At 42.5% G+C, this 15,064-nt stretch overlaps 1 protein-coding gene across 7 annotated transcripts in view; it reads right to left on the reverse strand.

The window, feature by feature from the left end:
* The window catches only part of kmt2a (lysine (K)-specific methyltransferase 2A), a 108,731-nt gene that overhangs the window by 70,054 nt on the left and 23,613 nt on the right, over window positions 1–15,064 (reverse strand). For all 7 annotated transcript variants that reach the window (XM_078426766.1, XM_078426767.1, XM_078426768.1 and 4 more), the window contains exons 3-8: window positions 9,533–12,186; window positions 6,626–6,803; window positions 4,192–4,417; window positions 2,486–2,550; window positions 1,866–2,228; window positions 265–341 (exon numbers count right to left, since the gene is read on the reverse strand). In XM_078426766.1, coding sequence (XP_078282892.1) covers window positions 265–341; window positions 1,866–2,228; window positions 2,486–2,550; window positions 4,192–4,417; window positions 6,626–6,803; window positions 9,533–12,186 — 3,563 coding nt within the window. The remainder of the gene's footprint in view (window positions 1–264; window positions 342–1,865; window positions 2,229–2,485; window positions 2,551–4,191; window positions 4,418–6,625; window positions 6,804–9,532; window positions 12,187–15,064) is intronic.

Raw genomic sequence — 15,064 nt, forward strand, 5'->3', positions numbered from 1 at the left:
ATAACTTTTTGGCCTCAACATGAAACAAAGTTTGATGACACTGTTCTGCCATTCAGCTGAAATGGAATAGCATTGTAATAATACCAACTGATTTCAGGGACCTACAGAAGAATCTTAGGCAAATGCAATCACCAAAAGACCTGATACAGTGGCATACTTTTTAATGTCACCAGAATAACCTAGCAGAACATGAGTACACCTGAATGTTTTGGAGTTGATCTTTAAGGCAGAATTAAAAACCTAGGATGAAAGTTTAAATCTCACCTTTTCTTTCGGCTTTTTAGTTTTTAACTGAATATTGAAACGAGCAGGGGGTTTCTTCTGCTTGCTCAGCTCTAGTGCTGGGGAAACAAAGATTTTGTTAAGTGACAGGCCAAGATGAACCTTTCACTGACAACAGGTTCACACTTTAGGAGGCATTTTCCCCACTAAATACGATAAATGCAATAAAATCCTGTTATCTGACAGAAGGCTTTTATGACTGAAAATATTGAGGACTTTGTGGAACCTTCGATGAATGGAAGCACTATGGAGCATCCCAACAATTAAAGTTATAAAAACAGAATATAACTGAGCTATATGGACCACATGGTCACAAAGTATGTGTTTAATTAAAATGTCACCCAGTGCAGCATTTGGGACTCTGGGAATGGTTTCAGCACTCCAGGAAAGAGAACAGAAATCAAGCAAGACTCCAGCTTCAGGGGCTCAACATCGGCACGGTGTAACATCACCTCCAAGTCACAACCCCTTCCGACTTGGAAAAGTATCAACTTTCCTTCAGTATCACTGGATCCAAATCCTCGAATACCTTTCCCAACAGCCTGATGGCTGCACCCTCATAAGGTGGACTGCAATTATTCCCCACGTTCACCCATCAACCCGCTCACGGTCAGTAAGGGATGAGCAATACGCATGCCCGTCACAGGAGATACGTGTAAATTTATTTTCCCTCATGCAGGGGCTCAATTTTGTTAGGAAGAGCTCCCATGGAATGGGAAATAAGCCACATTGTCACCCAAGACGCACACTGAACAGGAGAATTACAGTATTTAAGTAAATAGCCTGCTTGCCTTCATTTTTGTTAGGAGACAATATGTTGATCAAGAACCCCAAGTGAGGGAATGAAATCAAATAAATACGCTGGAAAATGCATTATATATATTTCACGTCAATCACAGAAGGCCACTTTGTATTCAGCACATTCCCCCCAAAGCAAATGCACCAACGAATGGCAGCAGACAGAATAAGTGTGTGGAAAATTTCTTGCTCTGAGATAAATAATTATGGCAGCAACACAGAGATGATTACTCTTTGGAAGTAGGAGAAATATCCAAATTAAATAAATCTGATTGTTATGCAAACATGTTACAGAATTTCCAAGTACCTGCCTGCAAGGATATCTATCTCCATCCCCACACTGTAACACAGGATATTTACCCTGCAAGACACGTAACCAGTGCCGATCAGTTTTATAATGTGAGATGACCAGGCAAACACTGGGCAGAGGGACACAAGCTAGCAAATTCCAATGCAGCTTGCAGAGGTGGTAGATCTGATTCCAGTTTCACTCCATTCGCACTCACTGCAACACCCCACTCCCTCCCCCCTCTTGCAAGTAATCAAACCCATATCCAACAGAACAAGGTTTATCAGCAGGTATGCAAGCCCACTATGCCACATAAGAGTGTGGGTGAAGTGCCAGCATATGATGACGTTTAAGCCGTGCAATATCGATAAATATGCTTTTTTTCCCAACTGAGCTGGCACCTACTTGGAAAAGATGGACGAGCTTCATAAGAAATTCTACTCAGCACGAACACCCAGCAAAGTATGTAAACTTGACCTCGTCGTGTTCAGATTACCTGATTCGGTTTGCGGTGGCTGTTTTTTCTTTGAGTCATTCAGCACAGGCTTGATGGATTCTTTCTTTAATTGCACATGACCTGGCTGCAGAGGCATACTGGGTTCAAGTGGCTGAGGAGGTTGTTTGCTCGGTTTCCGCAGAGGTGAAACTATTATAGCCTGTTGCCGAGCTTCAGAGGGTGGGGAGGAGCTGCCTTCCTCACATGGCTGGTCACTGTGTTGATGAGGAACCTGGTTTACTTTCTGCGAGTGCTCTTGTGAAACACTCTGTGGAGAGCTTTTATGGCTGATGTCAGTCTGTTGTTTTTCTGGTGGCACCTCCTTTCTCTCTTGTATTTTTGTTTTCTTTTCCTTTTTCTTCACTAAGAATCAAAGTTAAAATTCATAAGCCAAATTATGAACTGACACAATTCTCGTCAGGCTCACCCAAATTCCTTTATTCTCTCCTGAAGGCAGTGATCAAAGATGCAATATAGTTTAATGTGCATCAGATACCAAACTCAAACAACTATTCATTTTGCCGGCTTCATGCATTCATTTTCTGTTAACCCTTTCCCAATTCAACAGCTTAACCTACCAACTCAAGAGTCCAGCTCTGGACACATATGGACATACTCACCTTTAACAGATTTTGGTGGAGGTACTTTAGAAGGCATCCATTGAAGATTCTGACATTTCCGCATTCTGCATTTAAAAAGAGATGTTTTATAGATATGGCACAAAAGGGGAACAGGTTAATGAGCTGCGGCGTTCACTTAAATTTGCAGACACTACACCTTTTATTGCTTGGTCTCAACCCTGACTGTACAATCAACAAGAGCACTTACATGGAATTTGCCTAAAACCTCAGTAACACTACAAATCCCTCAGATTTGCTTTCTCACATTTAATTCCTTCTTTATTAATCTTAATCATTCGGTACAGTTGTTTAAATTTTGTCCACTCTTCACACCTGCCATCCATCTTTGCACAATGATTTGCTTTTTCTTTAGGTTCAGTATTTAACTTTTTAGTTAATTACAGATCGGAGGTCCATTGTTGAATATTTTCTTTCTCATTGGACTGCATCTGCTCTGCGACTTAACTATCTGTCACGGGTTCTCAACTGATCCATCCCGTAGTTCACTTTCACTGGTGCTAATTTCATGGCCTCATAATTGCCCCTACTTGAACACATTCTTCTCTCGCTCAAAGTGACATTCCATCATGGAACCATGGGCACCAACAACTTTTAAAGCCTATTCAAGCATCCATTCAACTGGCAAAGATAAAGCTGGGATGCTATTCAGCCAGAAAAGGGCATAATAAAATCCAAGGTATTTATTTCACAAAATGCTGGAGTAACAGCAGGTCAGGCAGCATCTCAGGAGAGAAGGAATGGGTGACGTTTCGGGTCGAGACCCTTCTTCAGACTGATGTCAGGGGGGTGGGACAAAGGAAGGATATAGGTGGAGACAGGAAGATAGAGGGAGAACTGGGAAGGGGGAGGGGAAGAGAGGGACAGAGGAGCTATCTAAAGTTGGAGGTCAATGTTCATACCGCTGGGCTGCAAGCTGCCCAAGCGAAATATGAGGTGTTGTTCCTCCAATTTCCGGTGGGCCTCACTATGGCACTGGAGAAGGCCCATGACAGAAAGGTCAGAGCACTTCAACTCCCCCTCCCACTCCCAGTCTGACCTTTCTGTCATGGGCCTCCGAAACGTCACCCATTCCATCCCATGCAGCACGGCTCCACACTTTAAAAGTTATTTATAAACCATGTGAAATATTTCTCAGGTAAATGTGTGTATAGCCCTACCATAACCCCAAGAATGAGTGGGTTAACATATGATGAGCGTTTGTCGGCACTGGGCCTTTACTCGCTGGAGTTTAGAAGAATGAGGGGGGGACGGGGGGACATCATTAAAACATACAGAATAGTGAAAGGCCTCCAGAATGGATGTGGAGAGGATTTTTCCACTAGTGGGAGAGTCTAGGACCAGAGGTCATAGCCTCAGAATTGAGGGACCTTCTTTTAGGAAGGCGATAAGGAGAAATTTCTTTAGTCAGAGGGCGGTGAATATGTGGAATTCTTTGCCACAGAAGGCTGTGGAGGCCAAGTCAGTGGATATTTTTAAGGCAGAGATAGATTCTTGATTAGTACAGGTATCAGAGAATATGGGGAGAAGACAGGAGAATGGGGTTAGGAGGGAGAGATAGATCCGCCATGATAGACTTGATGGTCCGAATGGCCTAATTCTACTCCTATCACTTATGACCATTTTAGAAAATAAATACATTTAACAAATTTTTGCTTTCAAATAGGTGCATACGAAATCTTACTCACTTGCAACATTGCTTTTTTACATTTCGACCACCAAACTTGGGCTTATCCAAGCAATTTGTACATTGGCCACAGTCATCTGGAACTTGGCAGCCCGGACACTGCCCGCACCTACGTGACCTCCGCCCTTTACGAACAATAGGCTCCTGTGGGACTTTGTGCTTGGCCACTGGTTTAATTACTGGTGTGGGTGGTTCAGCATCCTCTGACCCAGCGACTGATGATTTATCTGCAAGACAGAAATGGTTACATATTAATCCTTCCCTTATGCACAAGTGGTTAAAATCTGATCTAATAAATTTCTGCAGTATCCTCCATGCAGTGGAGAATCACTGGAGAACATGTTTTCATTGATTCATTGCTCGACAGTGTTTACATTTCCAGTCACCAAAATAATTCACCACTAAAGTACTATCAGGCAAACAACTATGTATATTTGACCCCTCTGTATGAAAATGTAGACCTTCAGATCCCTTTTAAATCTTTCCTCTCTTACCATAAATCTATGCCCTCCTGTTTCAGACCCTGGGGAAAAGACTGTAACCATCTATTTTATCGAGACCCCTCCAGATACTACAGAATGTTCTCAACCAAATCATTGATATAGATGCCAAACAGTAAGTTCCAGCACCGAACCCTGAGGTACACCACTAGTCACAGGCCTCCAGTCCGAGAAGCAACTTTCAACCAGCACCCTCTGCTTCCTTCCCGAAGCCAATTTTCTATCCATTCAGCTATATCTCAGTGGAATTCTCTGCCTCAGAAGGCAGTGGAGGCCAATTCTCTGAAAGCATTCAAGAGAGAGCTAGATACAGCTATTAAGGATAGCGGAGTCAGGGGGTATGGGAAGAAGGCAGGAACGGGATACTGATTGAGAATGATCAGCCATGATCACATTGAATGGTGGTGCTAACTCGAAGGTCCGAATGGCCTACTCCTGCACCTATTGTCTATTGTCTATTATCTCTCCTTGGATCCCATGCGATCTAACCTTCCAGAGCAGCCTACCATGAGGAACCTTATGGAATGCTTTACTGAGGACCATATATACATCCACAGCTTTGCCCCGATCGACCTTTTTGGTCACATCTTCCTAAAACTCAGATTTGAGACACAACCTCCCACGCAGTCCATAGTAAATTAGCTTGCCTTCAAACAGTTCATGGTTGCTCAGTTACAACACCAGGTTGCAGTCTAAATGTGCATTTACAACCCAAACCAATTCCAAAGCAACAACTCTGTAGAAGTGCAGCCTCACACCATTCCCCAACTTCATCACATGGAGGGAAATCTCAAACCTGCCTTACAAACCATTCCAAGAACGTTGTAAACACATCAAACCATAGTTTAAATATTTAGAGTGCAGTATCTCAAATATTTAAATCTTCAGCTGTTGGGAACAGCTGTGTTCACACATGCACATAACATTTCCAGGAATGGCTGTTAAATTTCAGTCAGACACTGGGAACACTTTTTTCTAAGCATGTAATACTGTGTCCTTTTAAAACTGTTCATTAAGTGATTAAAACAAACTTTGAGACTTTCTAACAAATGTTAATAGAATGTCAGCATTTTTATACAATTAATTTGAGTCTTTTACCCATGGTAGGGTAATCAAAAAACCAAATGACGTAGGTTTATGGTGAGAGGGGCAAGATTTAATATGAACCTACAGGCAACTTTTTCCCTTCAGAGGGTGGTGGGGAAAGGAACGAGCTGCCAGAGGAGGTAGTTCAGGAAGGTGCTGGAACAACATTTAAGACATTTGGACAGGTGCACGGATAGGAAAGGTTCAGAGGGATATGGTCCAAACGTGGGCAAATGGGACTAGCTTAGATGGAGCAGCTTGGTAGGCATGGATGAGTTTGGCCGAAGGGACTGTTTCCATGATGCATGACTGTAAGTCTAGGACTTAATGTCTATTTTAACAGCCCTATATTCTCTGGGTGCATGTCTCCATGCCCAGAAAGTAATTATTTAGTTAGAAATCAGTCGAACCACATCAGTCAATTAATTTATAGCTCAAGTTCAGTTAATATTTCATAGAACAAATGTGTAAACAGCATTTTCTAGATAATATCACTTGTTAAGGTGACCTAGATGATTACCTTATGGTGGCTGCATTAATGCTTCTTGTTCGGTGTGCATAATTTAGTTCAAATACTATACTTTCATCCAATTCTGACTGAAAAATTAACATAATAGTTTGAAATGATCCCTTATGTTACTCAGAGCGAAATTCCAAGTCAAATAACCACATCAGTCATCAGACGTCATATTTTTAAGAATCCATGTTTTAGAAACTGCATTTATGCAAAACCAGAAGTTTTTTCCGCAATTGTACCTGAAAACAGCCGCACAGAGGTCTAATTCTACCTCCAAATAGTAACGTCCGACTCAACACTATCAAGTAAACAATGAGTATTTGTTTGCTTACCATCATTTCCCATTGAGGAGAGTATCTTCTCTCTCTCCTCCCATGGCAAGGCACTCAGGGTAGGCATGTCGTCAGGGAACACCGCCCTTTTCCGACCAAGTGCAACAGCAGCTCGTCTGCAAACATGTTTAATGCGAGGGCCTGGTATTGATGTTTCTGAAGAATCGCTCTCTTGACCCTAAATTAATCAACAAAATATTATAACAGATAATTCAGCAGAGATACATAGAAAAAAAGAGAACTCTGGTTCAATTTCATTGCCTACATAAACTTTGCATGGTAATAATCATCCATAATAATAAACAGTATTAACCTTGTTCTAATCGTCAAAAATGGTTTCTGAACATATGATACAGAAATATTAATACATCAGAATGACAACATCTACTTATCTTGTCTGTTCTAAACTCAGTGCTAGAGAAACTCAGCAGATCCTAAGGCACTTTGTGTTTTGCTCAAGATTCCAACAGTTGCATGTGTTATAATTTGTTCTAAATTTCTGGCAATATCAGTAATTTATTTTTTGTAATATTCATTCTCAGGATATGGGTGCCACTGCAAAGGTTGGCATTTATTCCTTATCCTGAAAATGGCCCGGAGAAAATGTTTGCAATGTGCTTTCTTTAATAACTAGAGCTTTTGTATTGAAGAAACACTAGTGTTGTTAGGTTGAGAAATTCTGGACTTTAACTCGGAGTCAATGACGGATTGGCAATGCATATTGATGGCCTGTGACATGGAGAGAATTTGTACAACTGTTGTCTTCCTACTAGCCCCAGCAAGACAAAATTAACAAGATTCTATCATCATAATTACTTAAGCTGCATCTATATAAAGCTCAACACATTGGAATGAGCAACATTTAATATTCAATATGAATTTGAATAAATCCATTGACATGCAAGTAGAGCAGTGTATGTTGTAGAGTGAAGGAACGGCCTTGGCGAGAAACATCCATGGGCTGCACCTGTAAGCAAAATCTGTATGTGGGAGAAGCAGGCGAGGTGTACGCTGAGAGTCTGGGACATGTGTGTCTCAGGAAAGAGCACGTGTTAGAGATACTGAAGGACAATAAAGTGAGCAAACCCGCAGGGCAAGATAAACCGCGGGTGATATGGAAACCTTCTCTTAATGGGTTTGCTGGGCTCTAATGGGGACTTTTGCCAAAGACCAGAGGAAGGCTAATGCTGTTCCCAATTCAAGAAGAGTGTTTGGGATAAGCCGAGGCCGGTGAGGCGGACGTCTGCAATGGGGATATTATGATGCAGATGACGCATGATACAAGACAATGGTTAGGTCACCCTTGGAATAATGTGTTTGGTTCTGGTTATCACTCTATAGGAAAAAATGTGCTGATGCAAGAAAGAGTGTAAAAGAGATACACAGGGATGTTGCTTGGAATGGAGGCTTTAGGCACAAGGATAGATGGAATAGGCTGGAATTGTTCCCATTGTTGTGCAAGAGGCTGTCGGGCAACCATATATATAGGTTTATAAAATTATGAGGGTACATAATAGAGTAGATAGTCGCAGTATTTTTCTACGGGTAGGCGTGTCTAAATTTAGAGGACATCGTTTTAAGGAGAGAGATAAAACATTTAAAGGAGATCTGAGGGGCACGTTTTTAACCTAGAGATTGGTGGGCATAGGGAACAAGATGCCAACAGTGATGGTACAAGCAGGTTGAATCACGGTGTTCAAAAAGCATTTGGACAGGTACACGAATAGGAAAAGAGCAAAGAGGTATGGGCCAGATGCAGGAAAATAGGATGAGTATAGATAGGCATCTTAGTCAGCATGGCTGAGTTGGACCGAAGGGCCTATTTACATACTGCAGGATCATGACTCAGGAAAGGAGGAGGAACAAGGAAAAAAACAAAACAAGATTTCACAAATCCAAGCTGCCAAAGGAGTACACAGGAACAGCCAAGCCCAGCAGATCCTGTGCTCGTTGACCTTCATCTGACCAGAATCTCCACAATTATACAATCCAAAAATGGACCAGGCTGTGTGCGACCAAATACAAAGCCTACTTATAGCTGCAAAATATAAAGCAATACCTCACTAACCCCACAAGGCACTTTGTGTTGCTGCACATTCAAGCAACATTTAACCAGATTTGGTTGAAAACAGGATGCTGCAAAATTTACTTCTAAAACATTGCTTGAATACCAGCATTCTTAAACACTTTAAAAACAACAAATGGAATCGAATGGATTACACTTCAAACAATCGCTTTTCCCTATAATCGCCTTCATCAATTTGATTGAAATATAATTCCAATTGGGCTAAGTCCTTCAATGCAAGGCAGAATCTTGGCTGCAGGGCAGAGGGAAATAAGGAAGGGAGAATGGAATTTCTCCCGAGAACCAGCATGGACCTAACTTCCTCTTCCTGAATTGTTAGAAGATAAAATGGTGCTATCTAGCATGAACTGCCTTCATGCGTCTGAGTAAATAACCACTTACTAGCCATGGGAAACCTTTATTCAAGCAAAGTGCACTCTTTCTCTTTGGAGAGTTTTGGAAGGCCTTGGGGTAGAGGCAATACTACACAACATGAAGAGCTAGTTAATATAATAAAAAGGACCTGCAGATGCTAGTTTATACCAAAGATTGATACAAAATGCTGGAATAACTCATCAGATCAGGCAGCATCTCTGGAGAAAATGGATAGGTGACGTTTTGGGTCGGGACCCATCTTCAGATTGAATGTGGATGAGGTCCAAGGTTTTGTTCTGTCTCTCCTTTCTTCCATGTTTCTTTCCACCTTCCCAACCACAATCAGATTGAAAGTCCCGACGCAAAACATTGCCTATGTTCTCCAGAGATGCTGCCTGACCGGCTGAGTTACTCCAGCACTTTGTTTTTTTTGTAAACCAGCATCTGCAGTTCCTTATTATACATACCTGAGATTTTGTTGGGTTAGCAATTTTTAGTGATTTGTTTTTTTCAATCTTGCAAAGCTGTGCTTTAGCCTTTCTCAACAGGTTTGCCACTCGCTTATCAGTTGTTGGCATTTTGTCTGCTTGTGCTAACATACTACTAATAGCGGGAGCAGAATGCTTAAGAGTGCCAGATGAGAGCATAGAAGTGATAGAAGGATGTCGAGGAGGCTTGTCTTTGTTGCCCATGGATGTAGCTGTACTGCTTTCTGTCCCACCAGTTACAGGCACCACCTCTTCAGTTCCCACTCTGCCTTTCTTTGAGTTTTTATTCTTCCCATCAGAAAGTGTTGAAGAAGAACCATCTCCCAAACTCCCTGCACTTTTATCAGTTGAATTCGACCTTTTGGCTCTTCCTGAAACCTTTTTCATTGATGATGAGGCAACCACATCCTCTCCAGCAGTTTGTTCTTCAGCCACTGCAACTGGGTAAAGGAACATTGGTTTAGGACTCTGAGGTTCTGTCCCCTTACTTTGCGATTTCTTTTCTTTCCTTGTTTCTCGTTTATTTTCCTTTTCTTTATCTCGTTCTCTGTCTTTCTCTGACCCTTTCTCAGAATCTTTCTCTTTGACCATGCCTTCACTTTGCCTATCCTTGCTTTTGCCTTTGTCCTTTTGAGCACTGGATGTGACTGATGGATACAATGGAGATGTTGGACTGGACGAGTCTGCAGAGAAGCTGTCCCCTGGAGTGCTAGTCTGTCGAGATGATAATTTTGTTCTACCATCCTTATCCTTTGCTGTTCCTTCAGATTGCACCAAACTACCAAGAGGGGGAGTTAAGGCACCAGTTATTATGGAGCTTACAGGAGATGAGGACGTTACGGGTGTCTGTGGAGTGATAGGTGACAGATCTGCAGATATTAGTCGTCCACTTCTGGTTCTCATGGAGTGTGATGGAGATTTTGGGTCAATACGGCTTGAAATATGCAACTCTTTGTTCTTCCTTTTAGAAGAATGCCCTTTACCCGAGGAAGAAGCCGAAGATCGAAGCAGATTTCGTGGTGATACAGTAACAGACTCAAAAATCCTGGAGTGGGCTTCACTGGGAGTGAATCGCGGAGCACGGAGCAGTGGACTTCTTTTATGAGTATCAAACCTGGAGGCAGGATGAAGCGAGGAGAAGAGTCGAGGTGGTGGTGGTGTGCTGGGAGATGAGTGAAACCTGGTTGACAAACCAACATCTTCAGGGGTTAGTGGTGACGTTATGAAGTTATCAAATATTGGCTTGCGGATAAGTCCTTCTTTGGCGTACTTTGCTGAGGAAAAGTACTGATGCGAATCTGGCCTCAGGTTTTTGAGAGATGTCCATTTGAATGTTGGTTCTCTTAAAATAGACTTCCGTTTTTCTGGCAAGCCTGTTGGTGGTGAAATGAATGGTATGGTTGGAGGCATCAGCCAGGGAGAATGATCGGATACGTTTGAGGTTTGCTGTAGGGGAGGAGGCGGAGAAAGCAATGGCGGTGGAGGAGATGAGGATGGTGGCTGTGGGGAAGAAGTTGGCAATTTCTTGCTTGTAGTATTGCTTCTTTCTGGCATTGAAAATCGGTGACCTTTTTTATCTGCCCCTCCTGGTTCACTGGGCTGTGAGGCATTTAAACAACTGTGCAAATCAGGAGACTGAGTTGGTACTTCAGGAAGAGTCTGCAATTCATCAGATACCTGTGAATCAGTGGAGGTAACACTGGGGCTGCTTGATCTCGAAGAATCAGAAGACATTTGTGAAGAATGCTGTGAAACAGCACTAGACTTCTCACTAGACCCACAAGATATTGAGCTGAACCGACTAGTTGGAGTTGACTCTAGGCGAGGAGCTTTGACAGGAGGTACATAGCTGTCATCTTCAATAAATCTTTTTGGTGTCTTAATTATCCTTGAAGAAATGGCACTGATGACTGGCATGATAAACTGACGAATATTTTTCAGTTGAGGTGAAGCCATGCGTTTCTGAGCTCCTTTTTTGGCTCTCTGTAAGAGCTGTTTTGCAATAGCTGCATCAGTCCTTTTAGTGACAGGAACAACTCTGACTGGTTTGGTTATCCTGCGGGGCCTCTGTCTGACAGAAGACTTCATCTCTTTTGTCACAGACGACTTTTGTGTTGGTGATCCTTCTTTCTCCTTGCATAGCCTCTTTTGTTTCTTAGTTTGTGTTGGAACAAGGAGTTTTGGAACAGTCTTCAATCGCTCCGAAGATGGTGGCCTTCCTCTCTTCCGTTCAATCTTTCCCCCATTGCTATTAATCTGTAGTTTAGCTTTCTTCAATTTGGACTGCAAAGGTGACAGTTTAACTACTTTCAGTTTCTTTATTTTTGTCACCTGCTGCAATAATGCAGGTTTCTTCTTCTCTTTCTTTTCTTTTTCAGTTTTTTGTTTCTCTGTTTTCCCATTTGTTGTTTCCTTCTTATCTTGTGCAACGTGAAGCTTTGGATTGCTTAACACTGGAGGCCGACCCCTCTTCCTCTCACTGGTGTTTAATTCTTGCTTCTTTTCTTTATCAACAGGCTTCAACTCAACTTTGTTTGGAGGTGACAGTGCAGAGGATGAATCTGATAATACATCCGAGCTTTGCGAAGAAAATGTCCGTTGTCTTCCCCGAAGCTTCCTTTGAGGAGATTCAACTATAAATTAAAGATAATTTAAAATTAGAAATAGTAAAAAAACCATTGCAATCTAATCAATGTGCAACGACAGTGATGTCATCATTTGAAACTTAGATGATGGACACAAAAGAAGAAGAATGTAAATAATTTTGTCCACAGCCAGAGCAGCAGTAATTACACACACCAGTGCACCAAATACAATGTAAACATAAGTTGTATATGTCCCCAAAGTCAGAAGTAAACAGCCAAGGTCATAAATGATAGGAGCAGAATTAAGTCATTCAGCCCATCAAGTCATTCAATCATGGCTGATCTATCTCTCCCTCCCAAACCCATTCTCCTAACATTTCCAAGGTGAGTAAATAATATGATTTGGACAGAAATATTTTACTTATCACATAAATTAAGGCAAGAACCTATCACATTTAGATAAATAAAGGCAACAAGAGTCAACATCAGAGCTGTCAAATGTCGGTGTAGAAGATGACAATTTATAATTGAAGTTGCAATACTGGAAAATTCTAATGATGTTAATAGTAGGGAGAGATCAATCTGCAGTTCGCAGTAGATGTTGGTAGAAGGACGGGGGCAGTAAAGAATAAAGTGGATGATGAAGTCCTTTGGTCGACACTACAGCGTATATAAACATAGCACAAAAAGTAAGGAAATTTGTGTTTGGTAGATTATTTCTTTGTTGTAACAATGCTTCTTGGCAATAAATCTTATACCATTGGAAAGCCTGTTTATTTCCCTTTTAAATGGTGCCACATTTGTAAGGAACATGCATTTGTGGGATGAGCAGCAGAGCTGAGTATATGGGTTGCGCCCATGAAAAATTTGCCAAAACTTCTCTGCCACTGCCAAAAAGCTTATTCTGCTGTTGCTATTGACTCTTGTTTTGAGCTTCTGGTACCCCCAGGTGCTGACAATTAGGTGCCTGATTGGCACCTGATTGGCAGCATCTGTGAGCATGGGCCCTGCTACAGTGGTCAGTAGGTGTCTGCTCCAAGAATCGGCATGCCACGTTTGACTGATCTGGATAGGGCCCGTGCGATAGGGCAACTTCAAGCTGGTGTTCCGCAAAACCAAGTTGCGGCATTATTTGGAGTGAGCCCTAGTACCATCTCCAAAGTGAAGGCCAAGTTCCATATAACGGGGGATGTCAGAGACAGGCCGCGAAGTGGGCGTCCCAAGAAGACGACACCCGAAGAAGACCGTTTCCTCACCCTGTCAGCACTTAGGAACCGTAGGCTGTCTTCTACAGATTTGCAGTCAAGGTTTGCAGGACGATATGGCCGACGGCTCTCAGCCCAGACAATTCGGAACAGACTGCACGCAGCCGATCTCTGGTCTCATAGGGCTGCCAGGAGGCCTGCCATGACTGCCCTTCACCGTCAGGCCCGTTTGCGCTGGTGTCGGCAACACGTGCACTGGAACCTGAACATGTGGAGGAACGTTATGTTCAGCGACGAGTCCAGATTCTGCCTACGGCAGTTGGATCATAGGGTCAAAGTGTGGAGATGATGCGGAGAATGCTATGCTGATTGCTGCACCGATAGAGTAACATCTTTTGGTGGAGGCAGTGTGATGGCATGCATAAAAGAGGTGTGGGGTGGCATCTCCCTCACTGGAAAAACGAGGCTTGTCATCATTGGAGGCAATCTCATTGCAGAGAGATATCGAGATGAGATTCTGCAACCAGTGGCAATCTCATATCTCCACAGTCTGGGACCGAACTCTATCCTCCAAGATGACAATGCTCGCCCCCACAGAGCAGGGTTTCTCAGAGACTACCTCCAGAATTTGGGAGTGGAGAGGATGGAATGGCCTGCCAGCAGTCCTGACCTCAACCCCATTGAACACTTGTGGGATCAGCTTGGGCGTGCTGTTCGTGCCAGAGTGACCAACACAACCACGTTGGCTGACTTGCGACAAATGCTGGTTGAAGAATGGGATGCCATCCCACAACAGTGTGACCAGGCTGGTGACCAGCATGAGGAGGAGGTGCCAGGCTGTTGTGGCTGTGTATGGTTCTTCCACACGCTACTGAGGCTCCTGTTTATTAAATGAATAAATTGTTAAATTGCCAATATGTCTTGTTTCTTCAGACTTCAATCATCCAATCCACCAAACAACACCGAACAAGAGTCAATGGCAGAATAAGCTGTTTGGCATTGGCAGAGATTTGGCAAATTTTTCATGGGCGCAACCCACATACTCAGCTCTGCTGCTCATCCCACAAATGCATGTTCCTTACAAATGTGGCACCATTTAAAAGGGAAATAAACAGGCTTTCCAACGGTATAAGATTTATTGCCAAGAAGCATTGTTACAACAAAGAAATAATCTACCAAACACAAATATCCTTACTTTTTGTGCTATGTTTATCTAACCATATTACATTTTGATGGCCCCTTTTAAAACTACCTGTACAAACTGACACCAATATAGTTTGGGGACACAAGGTTAAAATTCAAGTCATGGTTCCCAACACACTCAGACATCAAGCTACATTCCCAATTTTAAAGTCAGGCAGAAGAACGTATGCAGAAGGTGCCTAGATGCACCCCCTGAGCAAAGTCTAGAATCACCTTTCTCCTCCAACAATCCTGTCTGACGTTTTACTCTGGCATCAAGGGATCTGGTTTTGTCTCAAATCCTCAGACGACTGCTTGGTTAACTCAACCATCAGTAGTTTTGTTTAAAAATGTGAAAAAGCATGGCTTTTAGAGCCTTTTGATTAATACTCCCCATTCCATCAATAGTTTGATTCTCATTGATTCTACCAAGATGTGCTTTGCACAGCCATATTTAGAAATTTTCCTTATCAGTAGTTTGTTAGAACTGGAATTTCCTCACAAATCACTCTCTTCAGCTGTTTCAGCATTTCTGGCAG

Source organism: Rhinoraja longicauda, chromosome 32 (genome assembly GCF_053455715.1).
Source record: "Rhinoraja longicauda isolate Sanriku21f chromosome 32, sRhiLon1.1, whole genome shotgun sequence".
NCBI lineage: Eukaryota > Metazoa > Chordata > Chondrichthyes > Rajiformes > Arhynchobatidae > Rhinoraja > Rhinoraja longicauda.